Here is a 22,175-nt window from a genome sequence, read left to right as displayed (position 1 = left end):
CCAATTTGCACACCAGATCCTGCAAACTGATGTGATAATGACCAGATAATCTGTTTAGGATTTGCAGAATTTGTTTGAGGAGTAAATGTTCATCAGGCTACTGGGAAGCACTAGCCAAAGAGCTGACAGTAGTGAACTAATAGGAATGAAATGAAAATCGCTTATTGTCACAAGTAGGCTTCAAATGAAGTTACTGTGAAAAGCCCCTAGTCGCCACATTCCGGCGCCTGTTTGGGGAGGCTGGTACGGGAATTGAACCGTGCTGCTGGCCTGCATTGGTATGCTTTAAAAGTCAGCTATTTAGCCCTGTGCTAAACTAGCCCCTAGATGACTGGGTCTAAAATCCTTGGTAATCACTTAGCTCTCATGATGCCACTAATTATTGCTGGAATACCATCCAAAGGCACCAACAATCCTCTGATATCTGCTCAGCTGATGGCCCAGCCCAGACATGAGTGTTGGCAATCTACGTGGACATTGCAGTCAAGGCTAATTCTGTCCTGGCTTAGTAGCAACACACTTCGAACAGGCTTTGCGTGATGGCAATTTGAGAATTTTGAATCAAAATTGTTTTTTTTCTCCTTGACCCTTATTTTTGGGGGGCAGCTGTAGTGGTGGACATAAACCAAATCTCCAAACTGGTAATTGATCATGTTGGGCAAGTGATATCTTGAAGTAAATGATCACTTATTTAGTTGAAGCAGGAAACTGCTGCCCACATATTTCCCATTGAGTGCATAATGCATTGCTAACTCCTGTTGTGGTTAAGCATTCATGGTAATGGTATCTGTTTGTGTTTTTGTTTAGGTTCTGGTTTTTCAAATTTCTGGCCTTAGTGGGAATCACTGTTGGCGCTTTCTTCATTCCTGATGGCACCTTTACAACAGGTGATTCTGAATAATCAACTCCCTATGAAGAACCATTTTTTTAAATAAAGAGTGTCATAAAATCTGTTAATCTGCCTTGTCCCTTTACTAAAAATGCAATGAAAGTTATCCAAATTTCCATGTGTGACTCTGAATATGTATGTGGGCTGGTACACTTTTGATACAAATAGGTCAAGGTTACAGATTTGATCTTCAATGTGGTTAAAACACAAAAAACGAACACTGTTTCAAACTGACCAGAATGACTGTTTGCATTTGCCGTCAGTAACATTGAGAAGGTGAAAACATTTCTATTCAAATAGGGGCTGCCATCAATGATAATGTCTTAATCAAGAGGGAGAATGTAACATTGATTGGGATGGGGTGGAGTGGGAGGAACTGGTGATGGGAGCATTTATTTTACATTGAAACAAGCTCTTCCCAAAAGCACACCTTGCATTTTGTCATCTTTTCTCCCCCTTTTCCCCTGCAAGAACGGACATCTGTTGAAGTATGGTTATGAGGTACCAGAGGTATTCTGGCACCTTTATCTAAATGTCCATTCTTCAAGCAAGGACTTAAAAGACAGATATTAGTGGGTTATCTATTGTGGATGATCTGACCTTGACCTATATCCAAATGAGCAGTTTTACCAGGTATCAGCCGTAGGAAGGCTAGCAGATAATATTTCCTGCCTCAGACCCATGGAAGTAAGGTGAATTGTTGCAACCTGACCAGCGTTCTGGCTGAGATCCGTTATAATGAATGGAGGTCAAACAAGCTTGATTTGAATAATGCAATTTCATGTCATGCGATGAAGAATGGAAGAAAACTACCCCTTGGATCAACTGTTCAAAAGCCAGACCATCACAGCCAATCTATCCCCCCTGCCCCTCCCCCCACACCCACCAACAATGTGATTTCATGGCAGTAAAGCTTGAGGGGTTGAATGACCTGCCCCTGCTCCTGCCATGTCCTCCTGCCTATAAGACCATAAGACAGGAGCAGAATTAGGCCACTCGGCCCATCGAGTCTGCTCCGCCATACAATCATGGCTAATATTTTTCTCATCCCCATTCTCCTGCCTTCTTCCCATAACCCCTGATCCCCTTATTAATCAAGAACCTGTCTATCTCTGCCTTAAAGACACTCAGTGATTTGGCCTCCACAGCCTTCTGCGGCAAAGAGTTCCACAGATTCACCACCCTCTGGCTGAAGAAATTCCTCCTCATCTCTGTTTTGAAGGATCGTCCCCTTAGTCTGAGATGGTGTCCTCTGGTTCTATATCCACACTCTCCTTCCAAAAGCAGTCACCGGTCATTATCGGGAGTGGATTGTTGCTGACTGACAAATTGACTGCTGCTAACTGCACCAGGCCAGTTGATGTTGGTGAGAACAACTAACTTATTACTGAATGAGAATTGAACCAATACTTTTTAATTGTATGCCGTAGTGCAGCATCATGTGGTACTTTTACCCAGTCCGTCATCGTTTTTTTACAATTGTCTGTTAGCTAGCTAATTTATATTTTATATTTTCTCAGTATGGTTCTACTTTGGTGTGGTTGGGGCTTTCTGCTTCATTCTCATCCAGCTATTACTTCTCATCGATTTCGCTCATTCTTGGAATCAGGCCTGGGTTCAGAACATGGAAGATGGAAATTCCAAATGCTGGTTCATTGGTATGTAAAATTATGTCTACAATCTTATCCTTGCTGTTTCAATTAATAAAATGTTTTTGAAAGAGACCTATGTCATATGCCATTTGCACGCTGATGAAAGGATAGGGAGGAGATCGGCTCAAAAACCATTTCCAGTCATCTCATTTTCCCGTTTAATGCATGGTGTGCCATATGGGCACAAGTGACTACCTCCGTTTTTAATTCCCTCTATTCCTGGAGCTATGTGCCTTTGCTTGATCCAACAGCTGAGATCTGGAACTCGGTGCTGGCAGTCATAATGTGAAACTTGCTCCTGTTGGTGACCTTTATTGACCAGAGAACCAATTTATTATGCTGTCTTGACTCTTCAGGAGCACCACCGGATGTTCAGTAAGGCATAACGACTGGCATATAACGTTTGAAGTTAGTCCACTTGAACTATAACAAACATTAAATAATACGACTGCAACCTTTCCTTTTTGCCTCTCTTGCGCAGAGCAGGGAGCATATGGAGCCGTTTAAACACTGAGATAGTAATTTGATTTGATGAATTCAGAGTATTATTCAATACCCATACAGCACAATGTTAAGGATTGTCTTCCCTCTTGAGCATTCATGCCAATATTCTAAATAAACTCCACAGTGATGTTCTTTGTACTTTGTGACGGTGTAAAACAAGCTAGCCTTTTTCATACAAAGTCGCTTGACTGTATGTCATGGTATATAATGGATCCCGAAAGACATGCTGTTAGGTGAATTGGACTTTCTAAATTCTCCCTCTGTGTACCCAAACAGTTGCCGGAGTGTGGTGACTAGGGGATTTTCACAGTAACTTTGTTACAATGTTAATGTAAGCCCACTTGTGACAATAATAAAAAGTTAAGGTTAAAAATGTAATTGCGTGTCAGATTCGCAAAACATGGACATTTTTTTAACATGCCCTACTGTGGGAGGCAGCAATGGCTGCTTTGTAGGATGGGCACTGTACTGTTTCTGTTCTATCAATTTAATCATGTTTGCTTTTTGAGATTATTGTTGGGTTCTAAACTCGCTATTGTCTATTTTTACAGTTGTGTTGACTTTTAATTTTAATGTGCAGAATATGGACGTTTTGCTGTTCTTGTTAATCCATGTGGCCAAATTTTCTTGTAATCCTAGCAGCAGTGATAGGCCTGTAACTATCAGTAGTTTGCCCTGGATTTATGTTGCCCAAAATACCTTCCAAAAGGTGGATTGGCCATGATAAATTTATCTTGGTGTCGCAAAAGGTTAGGTGGGGTTAACTGGATTACAGGGATAGGGTGGCGGCATGGGCTTAAGTGTGGTGCTCTTTCCAAGGGGCGGTGCAGACTCGATGGGCCGAAAGGCCTCCTTCTGCACTGTAAATTCTATGATCCTATGAACCCTCTTCAGGTATCTGCACTCCTCCAATTCTGGATTCTTGTGTATTCTCATTTATAATTGATCCAGCAATGGCGGCTGTGCCTTCAGTTGCCTGAGCACCAAGCTCCGGAATTTCTTCCCTCAACACCTCCACTTCTTTATCTCACTTTCCTCCTTTTAGACATTTTTTAATGCCTACCTCTTTGACAAAGCTTTTGGTCATCTGACCATGTTGTTGCAGCTTGGTGTCATCCTAATTAATGCTCCTGTGAAACATCTTGGGACCTTTCATTACATTGAAGGCATTATATAAATATTTAAGTTGTTGTTGTCTAACATAATTCTGAAATCAATTTAACCATTTTTACACATTGTCTTCCCTTGTACTTTTCAGCCTTATTAATCTGTACAGTCTTAAACTACCTCCTCGCAATTGCTGCAGTTACAGTGCTGTACATTTTCTACACACAACCTGATGACTGTACAGCAAATAAGGTCTTCATCAGTCTGAACCTCATCTTTTGCATCATTGTCTCTGTTGTGTCCATCCTACCAAAGATTCAGGTAAGAACATAACTGATGAGTTTGTGAGCATGTTCTGCGTTACTGGTACAGAAATAAATCTCCACCTAAGTTGTCAAAAATGCACCAGCTGTTTGACAATACTGTTTTCTGCCCTCACTGTGGAAGGTACTGGAAAATTAAAGGCACTGTTTAAATGTAAGCTTGATTCCTTGTTACGGAAACAAAACATGTACTTGATGCCCTTGTGGGTGAATGCATTGTTCGATATGCCACAAATCATCTAGTCCAGGAAAGTATTAAAAACAAAGACTGGTTGTTGGAAATCTGAAATAACAAAAACAAAGCTGGAAAAACTAAGCAAGCCAGGCAGCATCTGTAGAGAGAAACTGAGTTAATGTTTCATTAAAAAAATATCTGAATGCAACATGAAGGGATAAAAGAAAGAGTAGAGCAATTAACGCTTCATTTGGATACAACCTTTGTTTCTTTACTATATCCATTACCACCACCGTTGGCTGTTGTATCATAATTTTTTTTATTATTTAATATCCCCTTCCATCGCAGACCTTCTCTTTTGTTCTGCCTGCCCCTTCCTTGTTTCCATTACTGTAACTCTTGAATTTCCAACTTTCTTCAGTTCTGAAGAAAGGTATTGACCAGAATTGTTATTTCCCTTTTTCTGCACAGATGCTGCCTGACGTGTTGAGTTCTTCCAGTTTTTGTACTCGGACCAGCAAGGTTTCTGGTTTGAGTCTGACCTATGTTAACTGCTATCAACATGGTAGCATAGTGGTTAGCACTGTTGCTTCACAGCGCCAGGGTCCCAGGTTCGATTCCCGGCTTGGGTCACTATGTGCAAAGTCTGCACCTTCTCCCCCTGTCTCCGTGGGTTTGCTCTGGGTACTCCGGTTTCGTCCGCTGTTAGGTGAATTGGATATTCTGAATTCTCCCTCTGTGTACCTGACCAGGTGCCGGAATGTGGCGACTAGGGGCTTTTCACAATACCTTCATTGCAGTGTTAATGTAAGCCTACTTGTGACAAAAATTATTATTCTAACTGGCTCGACAACTAGCCTTTGCCTCTGAGAAAGTCAGTCACATTTTCCACTCTTAATCACTGTCCAGAGGTCCATATTGGAAAGTGCCCGAGTGTTTACAGGTGGCAGATTTGGGTTTGGCTGTGACTCATCAATGGTTTCATATCAATAGTTAGATCTTGGCACTACAGAGGACAGCTGGGATCCTTGGCGCCACACCCAAGTTCAGGAGGGCGGACCTCAGACAGCTGAATTTGAGAACTAAAGGAATTTTATTTGGAATCTTGTTCATTCAACTACAAGTTTGAGTTGGTATAAGAATATTTTTTTGTGCAGGATACAGATAAAAGTTTTAAACAAAAAAATAAAGCCTATCTTTTCATATGAGATTTTTTAAAGTATTAATAAATATACAAATCTTAATACCTGCTTGAAGGACTTCATTAATTAGTATGAAGTGCCAATGACTGATATTTAAGGTGGTTAAAAGGCATAACGATCATTTAAAGAAAAAAACCGATCTAGTAAGTGTACATCCAGAAAAGGGATGGTAAAATGTCATGTGGCACAAAGCTCATGATTCTGATTCTTATTGGAACCATTGGATTGTAATCTCTGGAACCAACAGGCTAGAGTTGAATTAGGTAGGTTGCAATGATAGTTTAATCATTGTTTACATGTAGGCCAGAGCTTTTGTTCCAGTTTGAAAATCACATACAGGCTTTGGAGTCAAAAGCAATTGGAGCAAACTAGTATGATTGGAACTGAACTCCGTGATCATGTAGCTGAAGCCTAAAACTGTTTTGATTTGATGCAATCTGGCATGAATCTGTCAGTCATTTTTTGCTCTCTTGTAGACTGTCTGAAAGTGGAAAGTTATCACGCAGAGAATGTGCTGGGACATATTGTTGAGGTGGACTGGATGGAACTTTGTTATTCTTGTGCTACATCAGACTTTGAAGTGTGTTACATTGACACCAGATCCATAAAATGGAAAATTGCAACATTCCTCACTTTGAGAATAATGCTCTTTTTTTTCCAGTTTAAATTCAATTTCAAACCCTTCTGTAATAGTATTGAAAAGTATGCTCACCCTTGCTCATAATGTTCAAAATCGGTTGTCTGTTTCCTCTTGCATTCTAACCATGTAAACATGTACACTGCATCCTATCTATGGGTTTGGATGAAAAGTAAACCTGAAAGTTGAAAACACTGTCTTAAAGATGAGTAGTTATCTGGTCTGTAGATAATGCTTTGTGTGTAAGCATTTGACGTTGCACAAGATTGAGCATAGCACGAGGTTTAACATAGTAATGGCATAGAAGGAACATGGGCACATAGGAAATAAGAGCAGGCAATTTGGCCCCTCCAGTCTGTCCTGCTATTCAGCTAGGTCACAGCTGATCTTCTACCTCCATGCCATTTTTCCACATTATCCCCATATCTCTTGATCTCTTTTAATATCCATAAATTTATTGATTTCTGTCTTGAACATTTTCAGTGACTGAGCCTCCAAACCGTCTTAGCAGAGAATTCCAAAGATTCACCACCCTTTGAGTGAAGCAATTCCTCCTGCAATCAGTCCTAAATGACCCGTTTCTTGTTCTGAGACTGTGTTCCCTGGGACCGTGTTCCCTGGTTCCAGACACCTCAGCCAGAGGAAACGTCTGCATCTACTGTCGAGCCCTGGCAGAATTTTGTATGCTTCAGTACGATCACTTCTCATTCTTCTAAACTCTAGCGAATACAGGTCCAGTCTCCTCAATCTTTCCTCGTAGAACAATCCCACTTTCCCAAGGATTAGTGTGGTGAACCTCCATTTCACTCCCTCTGTGACAAGTAAAACCTTCTCGAGGTAAGGGGAGCAAAACTATGCAATGCTTCAGGTGCAGTATTACCAAGGCTCTATACAATTGAAGCAAGACTTCTTTACTCATGTACTCAAATCCTCTTGCAATAAAGACCAACATACCATTTGCCTTCCTAATTGCGGGGTCAGCTTTCAGTGATTTATGAACAGGTCCTTTTGGACATCAACACTTACTCAATCTCTCACCATTTAAGAAATACTCTGCAGTTCTATTTTACCTACCAAAGTTGACAACCTACATTTTTCCACATTATATTCCATCTGCCATGTTCTTCCCCACTCTTAAGTCTCTTTGCATCTTCATCGCAACTTGTATTCCCGCCTAGTTTCGTCATCAGCAAACTTGGAAATATTACCAACTTTCACGACATCCAAATCGTTGATATAGATTATGAATAGTTGGGGCCCAAGCATTTGTGATACCCCAATAGTTACACCTTTCCAATCTGAGAATGACCTGTTTATTTCTACTTTGTTTGCTGTCCGTGAACTAGTTCTTAATTCATACCAGTCTATTACCCCCAATCTTTTGTGCCCTAATTTGGCTCAATAACCTCTTGTGGACCTCATTGAAAGCCTTCTAAAAATCCAGAACCACCACGTAACCCCTCTTATACATATGTACATATGAATTAGGAGCAGGAGTAGGCCACTCCACGTCTCGAGCCTGCTTCGCCATTCAATGACATTATCGCTGATCTGCTTGTATCTTCAACCCCACTCTGTCTTAAAAAACGCTGCCTTTTGAGGAAGTGGTCCCGAGACCCTCAATCCTCCAAGAGAAAAACATTCTCCTCATTTCTGTCTTAAATGAGCAACCCAAGGGCAGCACGGTGGCACAGTGGTTAGCACTGCTGCCTCATGGCGTCGAGGTCCCAGGTTCGATCCTGGCCCTGCGCCACTGTCCGTGTGGATTTCACACATTCTCCCCGTGTTTGCATGGGTTTCGCCCCTACAACCCAAAGATGTGCGCAGGGTAGGTGGATTGGCCATACTAAATTGCCCCTTAATTGGAAAATGAATTGGGTACTAAAAAAAAAAAAAAATTTTTTTTAAATGAGCAGCCCCTTATTTTTAACAAAGTGACTTAGTTTTAGATTCTCCGACAAGAAGAAACAGCCTCTCCACATCCACCCTGTCAATACCCTTCAGGATCTAGGTTTTGACCAAGTTGCCTCTTATTTATCCTTCATAATAAATTCTGGTATTTTCCCAATATATTTTAGGCTACCAGGTCTATTGTTCCACGTTTTCTCCTTCCCGTCTTCCTTTAATAATAGGGTTGCATTTGCTACTTTCCAATCTGGAGGAACCGTTCCAGATTCTATAACTTTGGAAGATGACCACCAATGCATCCACAATGTCTACAGGCACCTTTTTTTAGCATCCTGGGATGTAGAGCATTATGTCCAAAGGACTTATCAACTTTCAGTCCTATTAATTTTCTTTACCTGATAGTAATTTTTTCATTCTCGCTATTCCATTGGTTCTCTAGTATTTATTTTTTAATTTAAAGAAGGGGCAATTTAGAGTGGCCAATCCACCTACTCTGCACAACTTTGGGTTGTGGAGGTGAGACCCATACAGACACTGGGAGTATGTGCAAACTCCACACGGACAGTGACCTAGAGCTGGGATCGAACCCAGGTCCTCGGCACTGAGGCAGCAATGCTAAATACTGCGCCACCGTTCTCTGGTGTTTCTGCAGGCTTTTTTTTGTAACTTCCTCCACGAAGACAGACGCACAGTTTAGTTTCTCTGCCGTTCCCTTCCTCATTATAAATTATTTGCCTGTAAAGGGCCCAAGTTTATTTTTACTAACCTTTTTCTTTATGACATACCTAGTGAAGCTTTTACAGTATGTTTTTTGCATTTCTTATTTTCAAATTTCAGTTTCTTGGTCCTCTTTTGCTGAATTCTAAAATGCTCCCAATCCTTGGGCTTAATACATTTTGGCAATTTAAGTCACTTGTGTGTCATGTTTTGATCACCTTTCCTGATGGGCTTTTGTGCCTTAAAGCAATTTAAATTTGTTTTAAACCATGTGTTAATTCTTTGCATGCTAGCCATTGCTGATCTGTCATCATACCTTTCAATGTAGGTTCTAAATCTACCTCAGCCAATTTGCCCCTCGTATCTCCTCTGTAGTCTCCTGTGTTTGAATTTAAGACCCTAATTTTGGATTGAACTACGTCACTTCGATACTTGATGTCAAATCATATTATGGTCCCTTTTCCCTAAAGGCTCCTTTTAAATAGATTATTAATTAGCTCTTTCGCATTGCACAGTACCAGATCTAAAATCGCCTGTTCTTTAGCTGGTTCCTCAACATACTGTTCTAGAAAGCTAACTTGTATACATTACACAGCATTAGTGCTAATTATGTTTACCCTGTTGATATGTGGCAGGCCCCCATGATTATGGTGTTACCCTTGTTACATGCATCTTGAATTTTTTGATTTACACTGTGCCTTACTTTCGGCCCATTTGGTCCATGCCAGCTCTCCATGGAGCAATCCATCAGACTCATTCACTTGCTCTATTCCCCCACAAGTTGTATTTCTTCGAGTGTCCATCCAATCCCCCGCCTATCATTCTCTTGCACAAAACCGTAAATCTGTGGGCCCCCCTAGTCCTTGTACCAACTAATAGGAACTTTGTGGCTTTCCATACATGCATTGTAAACCTTTGTAATTCCTCATTGTCCTTCATAGTCTGCCCTAACTAATGTGGAACTGCAACCTTCTCTATTACTGTATCATTTAAGCACTGTATCTCTCTTTTACTTCTAAATACTAGAACCTATCCCCTGCCAATTTAATCCCCCCCAACCATACTGCAACCTCTTGTAAGGAAATTGGTCCTAATCCTGTTGAGGTTACAACCCGCCCCTGTGGAATGGATGGCTCCTGCCCCAGAACTGGTCCCAATGCCCCAAGAATCTGAAACCCTCCCTCCTGGGTGCTTCAAGCTGCACATTGATGCTCCCTCTCTTCCCATTTCTTTTTTAATTTTTAAATTGAGGGACAATTCAGCATGGCCAATCCACCTACTCTCAACATCTTTGGGTTGTGGGGTAAAACCTACGCAGACACTGGGAGAATGTGCAAACTCCACATGAACAATGACCCAGGGCCACTCTTTTCCTATTTCTACTCTCACTAATGTGTGGCACTAGGAGTTAAAACCTTTGAGACAGTACTTTTTAGCTACTTCCCAAGCTCCTGAATATCTGACCATGAGACCTCAATATATGCTGATGAATACCACAACATCCAGATCACACCATCTCTATGATGTCTTTTACCCTGGCACCAAGAGCAAGAGAAGTTACTGTGTCTGATATTGTGGTCAGAACATTGTGTGTTCAAGTTCCACTCCAAGACTTCAGCATAAAAATCTAGGCTCACTCTAGTGTAGTACTCAGTGTTGTCCTGCTGGAGATTTAGTCTTTTGGATGTGACATTAAACCAGACCCCCCCCCTCCCACCACCCCCTCAGTCGATCCCATGCCACTATTTGAGGAAGAGCAGGGGAGTTATCCCTCGTGTCCAAGTCACTATTTGCCCCTCCGTCAACATCACAAAAACAGTATCTGGCCTTCATCGCTTGCTTTCTGTGGAAACTTGCAGTGAATAGATATGCTGTGTTTCTTGCCTCACAAAAGTAACTACCATTCTAAAGCACTTTATTGGTTACAAGGGCTTTGGGATATCAGTGTTTGTGAAAGGCACCATATACATAGCACAGTGGTTAGCACCATGGCTTCACAGCGCCACAGTCCCAGGTTCGATTCCCAGCTTGGGTCACTGTCTGTGCGGAGTCTGCAAGTTCTCCCCATGTCTGCGTGGGTTTCCTCCAGGTGCTCCGCTTTCCTCCCACAAGTCCCGAAAGACGTGCTATTAGGTCATTTTGACATTCTGAATTCTCCTTCTGTATACCCGAACAGGTGCCGGAATATGGTGACTAGGGACTTTTCACAGTAACTTCATTGCAGTGTTAATGTAAGCCTACTTCTGACACAATAAAGATTATTATTATTAAATGCAAACTTTTCTTTATCGCAAACGCAGGTTGTTCCAAAGGCTTTACAACTCGCCAAGTACTCGTAAACAAAAAAATGTTCACTGTTCTAATGCCTAAGAGTTCATAGCCTCAGCCCTGACTGTCCAGCTAAGCCACGGGTTGGGGTACAGTAGGTGAAAATCATTCTTCAATTGCTGGATAAACTGCTAAGATGCTCGGTGACTTTCCAATGCTGCTTCAAATGTTGTTGCAAAATGTGAAAGTAAACAGGTTGTCACTTCCCTTCACAATTGCTCATTTAATTTCCCAGATAATCTGAAAAAACTGCAACGTTGAAAAATAATAATTTGTAAGCTAAATCTGACTTCATATTGACGAACAGGTCAAATAGATGGAACTCTTAGTATGTACGGTAAATACAGACTTGCTTTCATTGTGGATAAAGTGAGTTGATGGGTTGTTAGTTTACAAGTCTCTGAGCACAACAAAAGATGTAGGTTTCTACAGTACTACATGAAATGCTGCAGATCAATTTGTTATTTTTGGAAGATGGAGTTTTAGTGACTGGTGAAAACCTACCTTCTCTGTATTAACTGAAGCATGGTGTTATTAGGATTCAATTTCAGTTATTGATCTAGCAAAGTCAAACCGTACAGAAAGAAGACATTAGTTCTATTGCAGTGGTTTTCAAACTTTTTTTCCGGGGACCCACTTTTACCAACCTCCGGGACCCACGCCAGCCGACCTTCGCGGCCCATGCCTGCCAACCTGCGCGACCCACCATTTTCTCTTGCCTTGTTTGTTGCTGACAAAAACGGAGGAAATGGTTTTGGGTCCCTTTGGCCCCAATGGTCCCTTTTGCCCCCCGAACATGGAAAAAGAAAGGCTGCGACCATCTTTTAAAAAAATTTTTTAAAAAATGCGGCCGCACTGCGCATGTGTGCCCGATCATTGGTGCGCATGCACATAGTTTTGTGCATGCGCACCGATGATTGGGCACACATGTGCAGTGCGGCCAAATTTTAAAAATCTGTTCCTGGCATTTTGAAGGCCGCTCGCAGCCGTCATTATTAAAAGTCAGCTGCTGTAGCTGTTGCGCAACGCGCAACAATCAGGAGCGCTGCGACGGACGGCTCCGTGACCCTCCCGACGTGGGTCGCACCCCTGAGTTTGACGATACCTGTTCTGTTGTGTCTGTGTCTGCTTTTGTTAGAGCTATCCAATTTGTTTTTTATTACCATAAAACCTGTTTCCAACACCCTTTCAGGCTGCGGATTCCAGATCACAACAACTCAGTGTGCAAAAAAACAAACGTTTCCAGACGTCACTTCTGGTTGTTTTGTCTACACTGTAAATCTGTGTCCACTGGTTACTTATCCTCTGCAGAATAAATAAGAAGTAACTTTCAGGTTGGCACAGAGGTGCAGTGGTTAGCATTGCTGCCTCACAGCGCTGAGGACGCGAGTTCGATCCCAGCCCTGGATCATTGTCGATGTGAAGTTTGCACATTCTCCCATATTTGCATGGATCTCACCCCCACAACCCAAGGATGTACAGGCTAGATGGATTGGCCATGCTAAATTGCTCCTTAATTGAGAAAAAAATATAATTGGGTACTCTAAACTTTAAAAAACATTTAACAAAATGGTTCATGATCTGCTTTATGGAGAACAACCCCAACTTTTACAGTCTCTCAAATAACTGAAGTCATTCAGAGTCACTTCTGCAACCTCCTCTTAGGCCTTGAGGTTCTTCCTAAAGTGTGGTGCCCACACAATACTCCAGCTGAGTATTAACCAGTGTTTTGTAAAGGTTTAGCATCACTTCCTTGCTTTTGTATTTAATGATTTAATTCTGTATACAGGTAGACAAATTTTCAAACTATCTGTATAGAATGGTAAAGTGGAGTAATCAGACTGATGAGATTGCTCTGTAGAGAGCTCAATAGACTGTCAAGCATCCTTCTTTGCAGTAATAATTCTGTGACTCCCTGACAACATACATATCTGTCTTTTTTTTCCTCTGAGCACAGTGTGGTATTTAAATGAGCAGAATTAGTCATATGTGAAAATTGGGAGCTTGCCTACTTGTTATCGCAGTTTTTCCTTTTATTTTTTGCAGGAAGCTCAGCCTCATTCAGGTTTGCTGCAAGCCTCAGTCATTACTCTCTATACAATGTATGTGACCTGGTCTGCCATGACTAATGAACCGGGTAAGCTTAACACTGCAGTTTTATATTAGTTTCTGTGGTATGAAGAAAAGGGCCATCTTTAAATATTCATTGAACTCGAGTTCTCCCCCACTATTGTTTTCCTGTCTCACGTTTAGCCCAAAATGAGGCCGAGTATCTTAATACGAAAGTCAACAACACAAACCTTGGTGCTGGTAGAAACTGCCACAAAGGCTGATTTGTGGTAACCAAAATGCTCCAGATTGCTCAATTCTGGAGTGTTTTCTGAGAGCTTGGCGGTAAAGCATTAAAAAACTTTGTCCAAAAGAAGACCAGTGTATTTTGTTCACTGCTCACTGTACATTTGTGAATTGGGGAATATTGGATTTTACAGTATTTTCCGTTCATCCTATGCAGAAAGAAAATGTAACCCCAGTCTACTGAGCATCGTCCAGCAAACTACCAGCAACACAACAGTTGCTCCGCCCTCTAATTCAGTAGTCCAGTGGTGGGATGCCCAGAGCGTTGTAGGATTAGTCATCTTCCTCCTTTGTGTGCTTTATGCAAGGTCAGTATTTGCATGTTTTTTGCTTTATGTGTCCTCTGAAATACCCAGAAGAATGCAAATAGATGTGAGGTTCTGCATGCAAGTTAGGAGTTTGAATCCAGGCCTCCCGTGATTGCAAGATATTTAGTGATTCAATAAAGTTCCCTGTTCTTATTTCCCATTCAAATGGAATGTTCTTGGCTGTGGTCTCCTACTTGGTAGCTGGGGCATTGCTCACCCCTGCACCTCCTGTCAGTAGTGGAGAGGTGTAAATGACAGCTGTCGGAATGGGGACGGAATGGTATTTGTAGCCCTCCCTATCATTCAGAGCCAGACCTCGACACTGTGCACTGTACTCTCCTGTTTTCTCAGAGCAAGCAATCTCTTGTACATTATTCCCTTTCTCATACCTTTTTTATTATTGATCTGAGTATAATAGACCGGAAATTGAGACTAATTCAGTGTGAAGTAAAGGCATCTATTTGACTGGCTTGCCTAGCATTTTCTGGAGAGCTCTATGACTGAACTCTTCAACTTGTTTTCCCAAGCAGTTCCTTTCATTGCCATCCATAGCATTTGAATTTTAACATTCTGATAGTTAATCAGAAATTGAGAACAGTGAAATATACCTCAAGGAGTTGTCAGTTGTCTTCACAGCAGTAAGAAATTTGGGAGAGAATGAGAAATAAATCAAGTTAAACGAAATGACATATGCCAAACACAGCTTTGTTGGTTATGAGCTTTAGTTTTTAATAAAAAAAGACAAACTGTTCCATGAACAACTTTCTCTCGCTTTCTCTTCGTGTCCTGCAGTATCCGATCGTCCAATAATGCACAAGTTAACAAATTGATGATGACTGAAGAAAGTGAATCATCGAAGGGCAATTTTGCTGTTCCCCCTGAAGATGGTTTGCATCGGGCAGTGGATAACGAGCAGGATGCTGTTACCTACAGCTACTCCTTCTTCCATTTTTGCCTCTTCCTGGCCTCACTCTATATCATGATGACACTTACCAACTGGTACCGGTGTGTATTACTTTATTAAATCAATACGAGGCAATGTGAAATATAGTAATGGCGCCATCTACTGTGTTACAGGCTAAATAAAAGTGAAACTATTGGTTTCATTGTCAGAGAGAGAGCTGAAGGAAGAGTCCACAATTGTGGTTTCATTCTTTTGATTCCTCAAGACAAGACGCTTTTAGAGTGCCCTGTGTACGTAAATGGCTTCAGAAATGAAATATTAACCCAGAAGGATGAAAAGAGCAAAAATTTGAAGGAAGTTATCTAGCGCAATTTAGTGCCCTCTTGTATCGACTTGCTCATAATTGGTCTCGTTACTCTTCTCACATTGGTTGCACTAAGCCATGCAGACCAGAAGATTCCAAACTATAGCTGAGTTACTTGGTCTCACAAAATCTGGGCCAAGAAAACATTTTAAAATATTTATAAAAATGAGGGGTTTTGCCCCTCATTGTTCAATGACTCATCATGGAAAGCATGTGTGTATATACGTTTAGTCCGCTTACTACACTAGGGTTCATAAACCCCCTTGCAGACCAGCTTGATTTGCTTCCGTTCCCTTTTTCCACAGTTTACTTGCTGTTTTTCAGAGCCTACAACTCAATACATTGTAAACTGTTTTCTATTTCACTTGGTTTAAAAAGGGAAGCAGGGATAATCCAGGTAATTATAGGCTGGTGAGCCTGACGTCGGTGGTGGGAAGCTGTTGAAGATACTGAGGGACAGAATTTATTCACGTTTGGAAGCGAATGGACTTGTTAGTGATGGGCAACATGGTTGTGTGTGGGGAAGCTTACCAACTTGATAGTTTTTTGAGGAGGTGACAAAATTAATTGATGAGGGAAAGGCTGTGGATGTCGTCTACATGGGCTTCAGTAAGGCGATTGACAGATCCCTCATGGCAGACTACAAAAGGTAAAGTCGCATGGGATTCAGGGTGTGCTAGCTGGATGGATAAAGAACTGGCTTGGCAACTGGAGACCGAGTAACAGTGGAAGGGAGCTTTACAGAATGGAGATCTGTATTCCACAGGGATCAGTGCTGGGATCGCTGTTATTTGTAATCTATATTAATGATCGGGAGGAAAATGTAGATGGTCTGACTAGCAAGTTTGCAGATGACACTAAGATAGGTGGAGTTGCAGATATGAAGGGGACTGTCAGAGCATACAGCAGAATTTGGATGGATTGGAGAGTTGGGCAGAGAAATAGCAGATGATGTTTAATCCCGACAAATGTGGGGTCAGACATTTTGGAAGATCAAATTCAGGTGTGAATTATACAGTAAATGGCAGAACCCTTTGGAGCGAGAGGCACCTGGACATTCAGGTCCATAGTTCCATGAAAGTGGCAATGCAGATGGATAAGGTGGTCAAGAAGGCATACAGCATGCTTGCCTTCAACGCCTGGGCATTGAGTACAAGAGCTGGCAGGTCATGTTACAGCAGTACAGAACCTTAGTTAGACCACATTTGGAATATTGTGTGCAGTTCTGGTCGCCACACTACGAGAAGGACATGGATGCTTTGGAGAGAGTGCAAAGAAGGTGTGCCAGGGTGGTTGCCTGGTTTGGAAGGTGTTAGCTGTGAGGGGAGGTTGAATAAACTCATTGTTTTTGTTGGAAAGAAGGAGGCTGAGGGGAGACCTGATTGAGCGCTACAACATTACGAGAGGCATAGACTGGATGAATAGTCAGAAGCTTTTTCCCAGGATGGAAGATTCGATTACAGGGGGGCACAGGTTCAAGGTGAGAGGGAGACAGTTTAAGGGAGATGTGCGGAAAAAGCTTTCACGCAGAGGATGGTGGGTGCCTAGAATACCAGTGGAGGTGGTGGAGGCAGGCATGGAGATGTATCTTGATGGACACATGAACAGGCGGGGAATAGAGGGATACGGATCGTTTGGGCAATAAGTTGTAGGTCTAAATAAGGAATCTCGGTTGTGCAGGCTTGGTGGACCAAAGGGCCTTTTCCTGTGCTGTAATGTTCTTTGTTCTCTTTGTTCTTTATAAACACATACATAAAAAATAGGAGCTGAAGGAGGCCATGCAGCCCTTTGAGCCTGCTTGGCCATTCATTATGGCCCAACTCGGTAGTCCATTTCTGCCTTCCCCCACCATATCCTTTGATCCCTTTCGCCCCAAATGCTATATCTAACTCCTTCTTGAAAACATACAATGTTTTTGTTTTTGCCCAACTACTTCTGTGGTAGCGAATTCCACAGACTTGCCAATTTGGGTGAAGAAATTGCTCCTTATCTCAGTCCGATATGGTCTATCCTGTATCCTCCGACTGACACCCCTGATTCTGGACACCCCCACCATTGGGAACAATCAGCCTGCGTCTACCCTGTCCAGTCCTGTTAGAGGTTTCGATGAGATCCCCTTGTTCTTCTGAACTCCAGTGAATATAATCCTAATTGACTCATTCTCTCTTCATATGTCAATCCTGCCATCCCAGGAATCGGTCTGATAAGCCTTCTCTGCACTCGCTCAATAGCAAGAACATCCTTCTCGGATAAGGAGCCCAAAATTGCAGACACTATTCCAGGAGTGGCCTCACTAAGGCTCTATATAATTGCAGGAAGACATCCTTGCTCCTGTACTTGAATCCTCTTGCTATGAAGGCCAACATTCCATTTGCCTTCTTTACCACCTGCTACACATGCATGCTTAGCTTGAATGACTGGTGTATGAGGACACCCAAATCTCATTGCACATTTCCCCCCTCTCAATTTTTAGTCATTCAGATAATACTCTGCCTTCCTGTTTTTGTTACCAAAGTGGTTAAGCTCACATTTATCCACATTATACTGCATCTGCCATGCATTTGCCCACTCAGTCAGCATGTCCAAATCACACTAAAGCATCTCTGCATTCTTCCACCTAGCTTTGTGTCACCTGCAAATGTGGAGATATTGCATTTAGTTCCCTCATCTAAATCATTAATATATATTGTGAATAGCTGGAGTCCCAGCACCGATCCCTGCAGTCGATTGCAATGGCTTGAAAACTGGAGAAAATGTCAGCCCGGTGTATTGCATTGTCTTACTATTGATCAATATCTGGCAGTTATGTGAATTTTATTAATTTTTTAACCCTTGTGCTGTTTTCCTAGTCCCACCTCTGATTACTCGGCTGTGCAGAGTGCCTGGTCGGCAGTTTGGGTGAAGATCTCCTCGAGCTGGATTGGACTCCTGTTGTACTTGTGGACTCTGGTAGCTCCTCTCGTACTGTCAAATCGTGACTTCAGCTAAGCAGTAATTGACACTGCTTACAGACATTTGCCTTTTTTTATATACTCCTATAGGCTAAATGTTTCCAATGCCTTGATTATAAATAAAGTTATCAAAGGATATTAATAACTAGGAATCTTCAACTATACTTGCAAAAATGCGACACCACGTGAGTTTGGAGCTAGTCGTTCCTATTAGGATGTCTTTTGATACGTTCCATTCTAACATTTTGTCACACATTTTCCCCATTGTTCTGAAATGGAATGTCTTATTTTATATGAAATTATTTTTTCACATCCTATCTGACAGCAGTACGGTTTGAAACTGCCATTTCAAATCATCTGTAAATGGGTCACAAATTCTTGCAGCTCTGTGCACTTATGGCCGGTCAATCTTATCATGGTCAATTCCTGAGCTTGCATTTTATATAATGGCAACTGCCGTTTGCAAATGGTCATGCTGTGATTAACCCTTACTGTCTGGAGTTGCTGTAATGCCACCAGGAGCAGTAAGAGGTTACCAACAATTGTTACATATCTACATTGTTTCTGTTATGAGCATATAAGCAATTTTACTGGAAATATAAGGGCGGATGCGATTAATTTGAATGGGGAGCTGAAGTATGCCCCTGTGCTCTTGTTCAATTATCTCATGTCCCCTAACTCTGCTTCATTTAAAGGCGACATGAGTCCTTCATCCCTATGCGCAGTGCATTGAGGTGTCTTCGTTTCTAAAAGGCAGAATTAAATCTAGCTGAGACTGCTGCCAGCTGGCAAAAACAATTGTAATCATAAAACATTACCAAATATATTCATTGTTGTTGATTTTAAAAAGGTGAAAGATTTTTGGTGTCCTTTCAGTATTTATTTAAGGACTTCACTGAACAAGTTTGAGGTTGTAGGTGGGACTGTGACCTGGGATTAGCAAAGGTTGTTTATTGCTTTTGTGTGACTGAGGATTCCAAGTTCATGTTTACAAATAAATCAGAAGAATGAAACATTAATGCAAAATGCTGAAGTGATTGTGTGTTTTTAAAGGAAACAATTGAAATAATGTAGGACCGAATGCCTTTGAAGGTTTTTTTTTGGTTAAAGACATGCTTGAGAGTTCTGTTTGTAAAACATGAGATGTGAAAAGGACATTAAACTGTTCTCGGACGATGTTGGCTTTTATCTCTAGTAGAAGCTGCATTTCTGCTAATGCCTTGTTCCATGCTGCCAATGTGAGCACCGAGATGACAAGATTCAGCTAGGCTGATGCTTGGGCTGTCTCAAAAAAAACAGGACAGCAGAATGATGACATATGGCATTTTCCATTGCTACTTCTTCCCAGATTGATTCCTTTAAGCAAAACTGGGAGATAACATTTAAGTTGAAATGGATATATTTCCTGTATGACATTTACTTTTTTTTACCTTGGGTGCCCTGGAAAGTAGGAAATTTAAATAGTGTTACCTATGCGGGTGTAGAAGAGGAGTGTTCTTTTACTCCAGGTGTCAAAGGAAACTGAAACAACCAGGAAGCGACTGGGGGCAGTAGCAATTTAATTTTGAAGTAAAACACCCCAGAAAAGGAATTATTTTCAAAACAGTGAATTTCTTATGTTTTTTTTTATCGAGCATTATGAAATGGAAAACCTCCGTGGTAGTGATATAGTCAGTGTTTGAGCAATAATTGTCTATGTAGTGATCTAGAAATTCGCTGTGACATGATACAGCATGTTTAAATCAGGAGAGATTTGTAGCATCTGCTACTATATTGAACTAACTTTTGTAAACCTCCCTTCTCATGAATAAGTGGAAGGTAACTAAAAGTCTTTTTTATAAAATAGTAAGTGATCTTGAAATTTAATATCAAACATTGTACATATATAGTTGCATAATTTCTCTGTTTGAAATCCTTGATTTTTTTTTTTCAGTCACAAAGAATGTTAAGCTTGGAGAATTGAGTTTTCAAAACTTAAAAATAGCCCTCACCAGTTGTGCCTGTTTCAGAAGATGTTGTGCTTAGTGATTTTCAATTGTTAACAAAGACAAATCATTCTGAAAGTTTAGAAAATGATTATTTTCAGTGCCTTCCTCAAACTGATCTTTTATGAAATATTTAGGTACCAAATCCTGCAACCATAGAAGTCAACACTCCAATTGTTCACTATTTGTCACAAGAAGTTACACCACTCTGAAGCACTTACACAAATAATATTGTAATTTCTTTGTGATGAAACCAACAAAAGTTATCTGGTGGCATTGTAGTTGCACATTTCTCAAAGACCTGTGTTCCTGTATGTGACTGCTGAAGTAGGCGGCTCCTCCGAAGCAGTCACGAAGAATAATGATTTAATGTTTATGAATTTTTCTTGGAAATAGGATCAATGATTAGGAAATTTTAAACTCATGTATTTAACCTGTTGTAGGCCTGATCAATCACTCCTCAATGGAAAGTTTTATTTATAACCTATGTATCATTATAAATCTTGAGACTTTATTAATAAAGACCTTTTTTCTTTTCACCTTTTTTCTTTTCACTGAGTGTAACGTATGATTTTGTTTTCCCTGTTTGGTGAAGGCAAGAACTCTAATCGGGCAATAAGAAGAGAAACACAAAATCCTGTTCAAATTGATCAGATGGTGTTGAATCATAAAGACATTGGTCATTGAGTTAATAGTGGCAGTTATGACTAAGCTATCAGAAGACTAGTCTACCCTCCTCTTTTCAGATGTTAAATGAACTTATTGTGTGCTTGTATGGAAGACTAAAACTAAATATTTTTTCCTTCCAATCTTGTGAAGTGCTTGCCATATTAACCCACAAAATTAAAGCAGGCGCTTTTAAATTTCTTGGAATCTGACTGTCTAAGAAATGGGGCTGTATTTAATGTTCTCACAGTGAGGACCACTGGGAAATCTGCTTTGCTTTGGTAGTGAAGACCGAACTTAATGAAGTGCCTCTTGGGCACTTAACTGACCCTGGCCGAAAGCTGCTGACCAATCAGAGGCTGGTAGCTTTCCACTGTCTTCACTCAGTGGGGCAGCTGTTGCTAGTACAGTGAACTCTTCAGAGATTGTAGGATCCCGACAGCACTGAGTATGCCTAGACCACATGGCCTGCAGTGGTTCAAGAGGATAGTCACCCCCACCTTCTCGAGGGCAATTAGTGATGGGCAATAAATGCTTGTCTAGTCAGCGTCCGCTCCCATTAAAAACCCTGGAGAGAAGTGAGTAGAGCGGGCTGGGGGGTCATGAATGTGGGGGGGGAATCCCTTTCCTGTCGCCTGGTTCCTCAGTTGGTAGTACCTTTGGAGAAATAGACCCCCCCCCCCCCCGCACACGTCCATCGGCTGGCAAGCTGTTGTTGAACCCAATAGATGTGGCTAGGCAGCCTTCGCGAGACTTTGGAAATCCATGTGCGTTTGGGAGAATTCCCCCTAGCCACCATTACATTTTGATGGGTTTGGCAATTGACCTTTAATTGGCTCAGTAATGAGCCTAATTAACCAGTCAGCAGGTTCCCCATGTCAGTGCATTCATGTCCTTGACTCAATGGTGTCGGTTTCTCTGCTGGCGGGAATGGGATGTGAGTGTATGTCACCTAACCCCCTGCAGCAAACTGTGCCAAATCCAGTATCTGGGGCGGGATTCTCCCTTCTGGGGACTAAGTCCCCACACCTGCCGGGAAACGGGTGAGAATAGCTCCGGACGTTTTCCTAGAAAGGCTGGGGTGATTCTCCGTCTTCAAGGGGGCTAGCAGAGCCCCGGCATGCGCCTTGCAGCTCCGGCTGCCGGCGGGAATTGCAGTTATGCCCGCACTTGCGCACAGTGGCCGGCCGCGGATCCATG

General features: G+C 41.7%; 1 protein-coding gene across 1 annotated transcript in view; it reads left to right on the top strand.

Moving 5' to 3' along the window:
• LOC140415807 (serine incorporator 1-like) overlaps nt 1-20,848 on the top strand; it is a 57,235-nt gene extending 36,387 nt beyond the window's left edge. The window contains exons 4-10 of the mRNA XM_072501085.1: nt 808-887; nt 2,410-2,547; nt 4,304-4,473; nt 13,489-13,579; nt 13,955-14,105; nt 14,898-15,110; nt 18,223-20,848. Coding sequence (XP_072357186.1) covers nt 808-887; nt 2,410-2,547; nt 4,304-4,473; nt 13,489-13,579; nt 13,955-14,105; nt 14,898-15,110; nt 18,223-18,361 — 982 coding nt within the window. The 3' untranslated portion in view covers nt 18,362-20,848. The remainder of the gene's footprint in view (nt 1-807; nt 888-2,409; nt 2,548-4,303; nt 4,474-13,488; nt 13,580-13,954; nt 14,106-14,897; nt 15,111-18,222) is intronic.
• The last annotated feature ends 1,327 nt before the right edge of the window (nt 20,849-22,175 follow it).

The sequence above is a fragment of the Scyliorhinus torazame genome, chromosome 1, assembly GCF_047496885.1.
Source record: "Scyliorhinus torazame isolate Kashiwa2021f chromosome 1, sScyTor2.1, whole genome shotgun sequence".
Lineage (NCBI taxonomy): Eukaryota > Metazoa > Chordata > Chondrichthyes > Carcharhiniformes > Scyliorhinidae > Scyliorhinus > Scyliorhinus torazame.
Note: the sequence above shows the minus strand (reverse complement) of the source record. Positions and strands in the feature narration are given on the sequence as shown.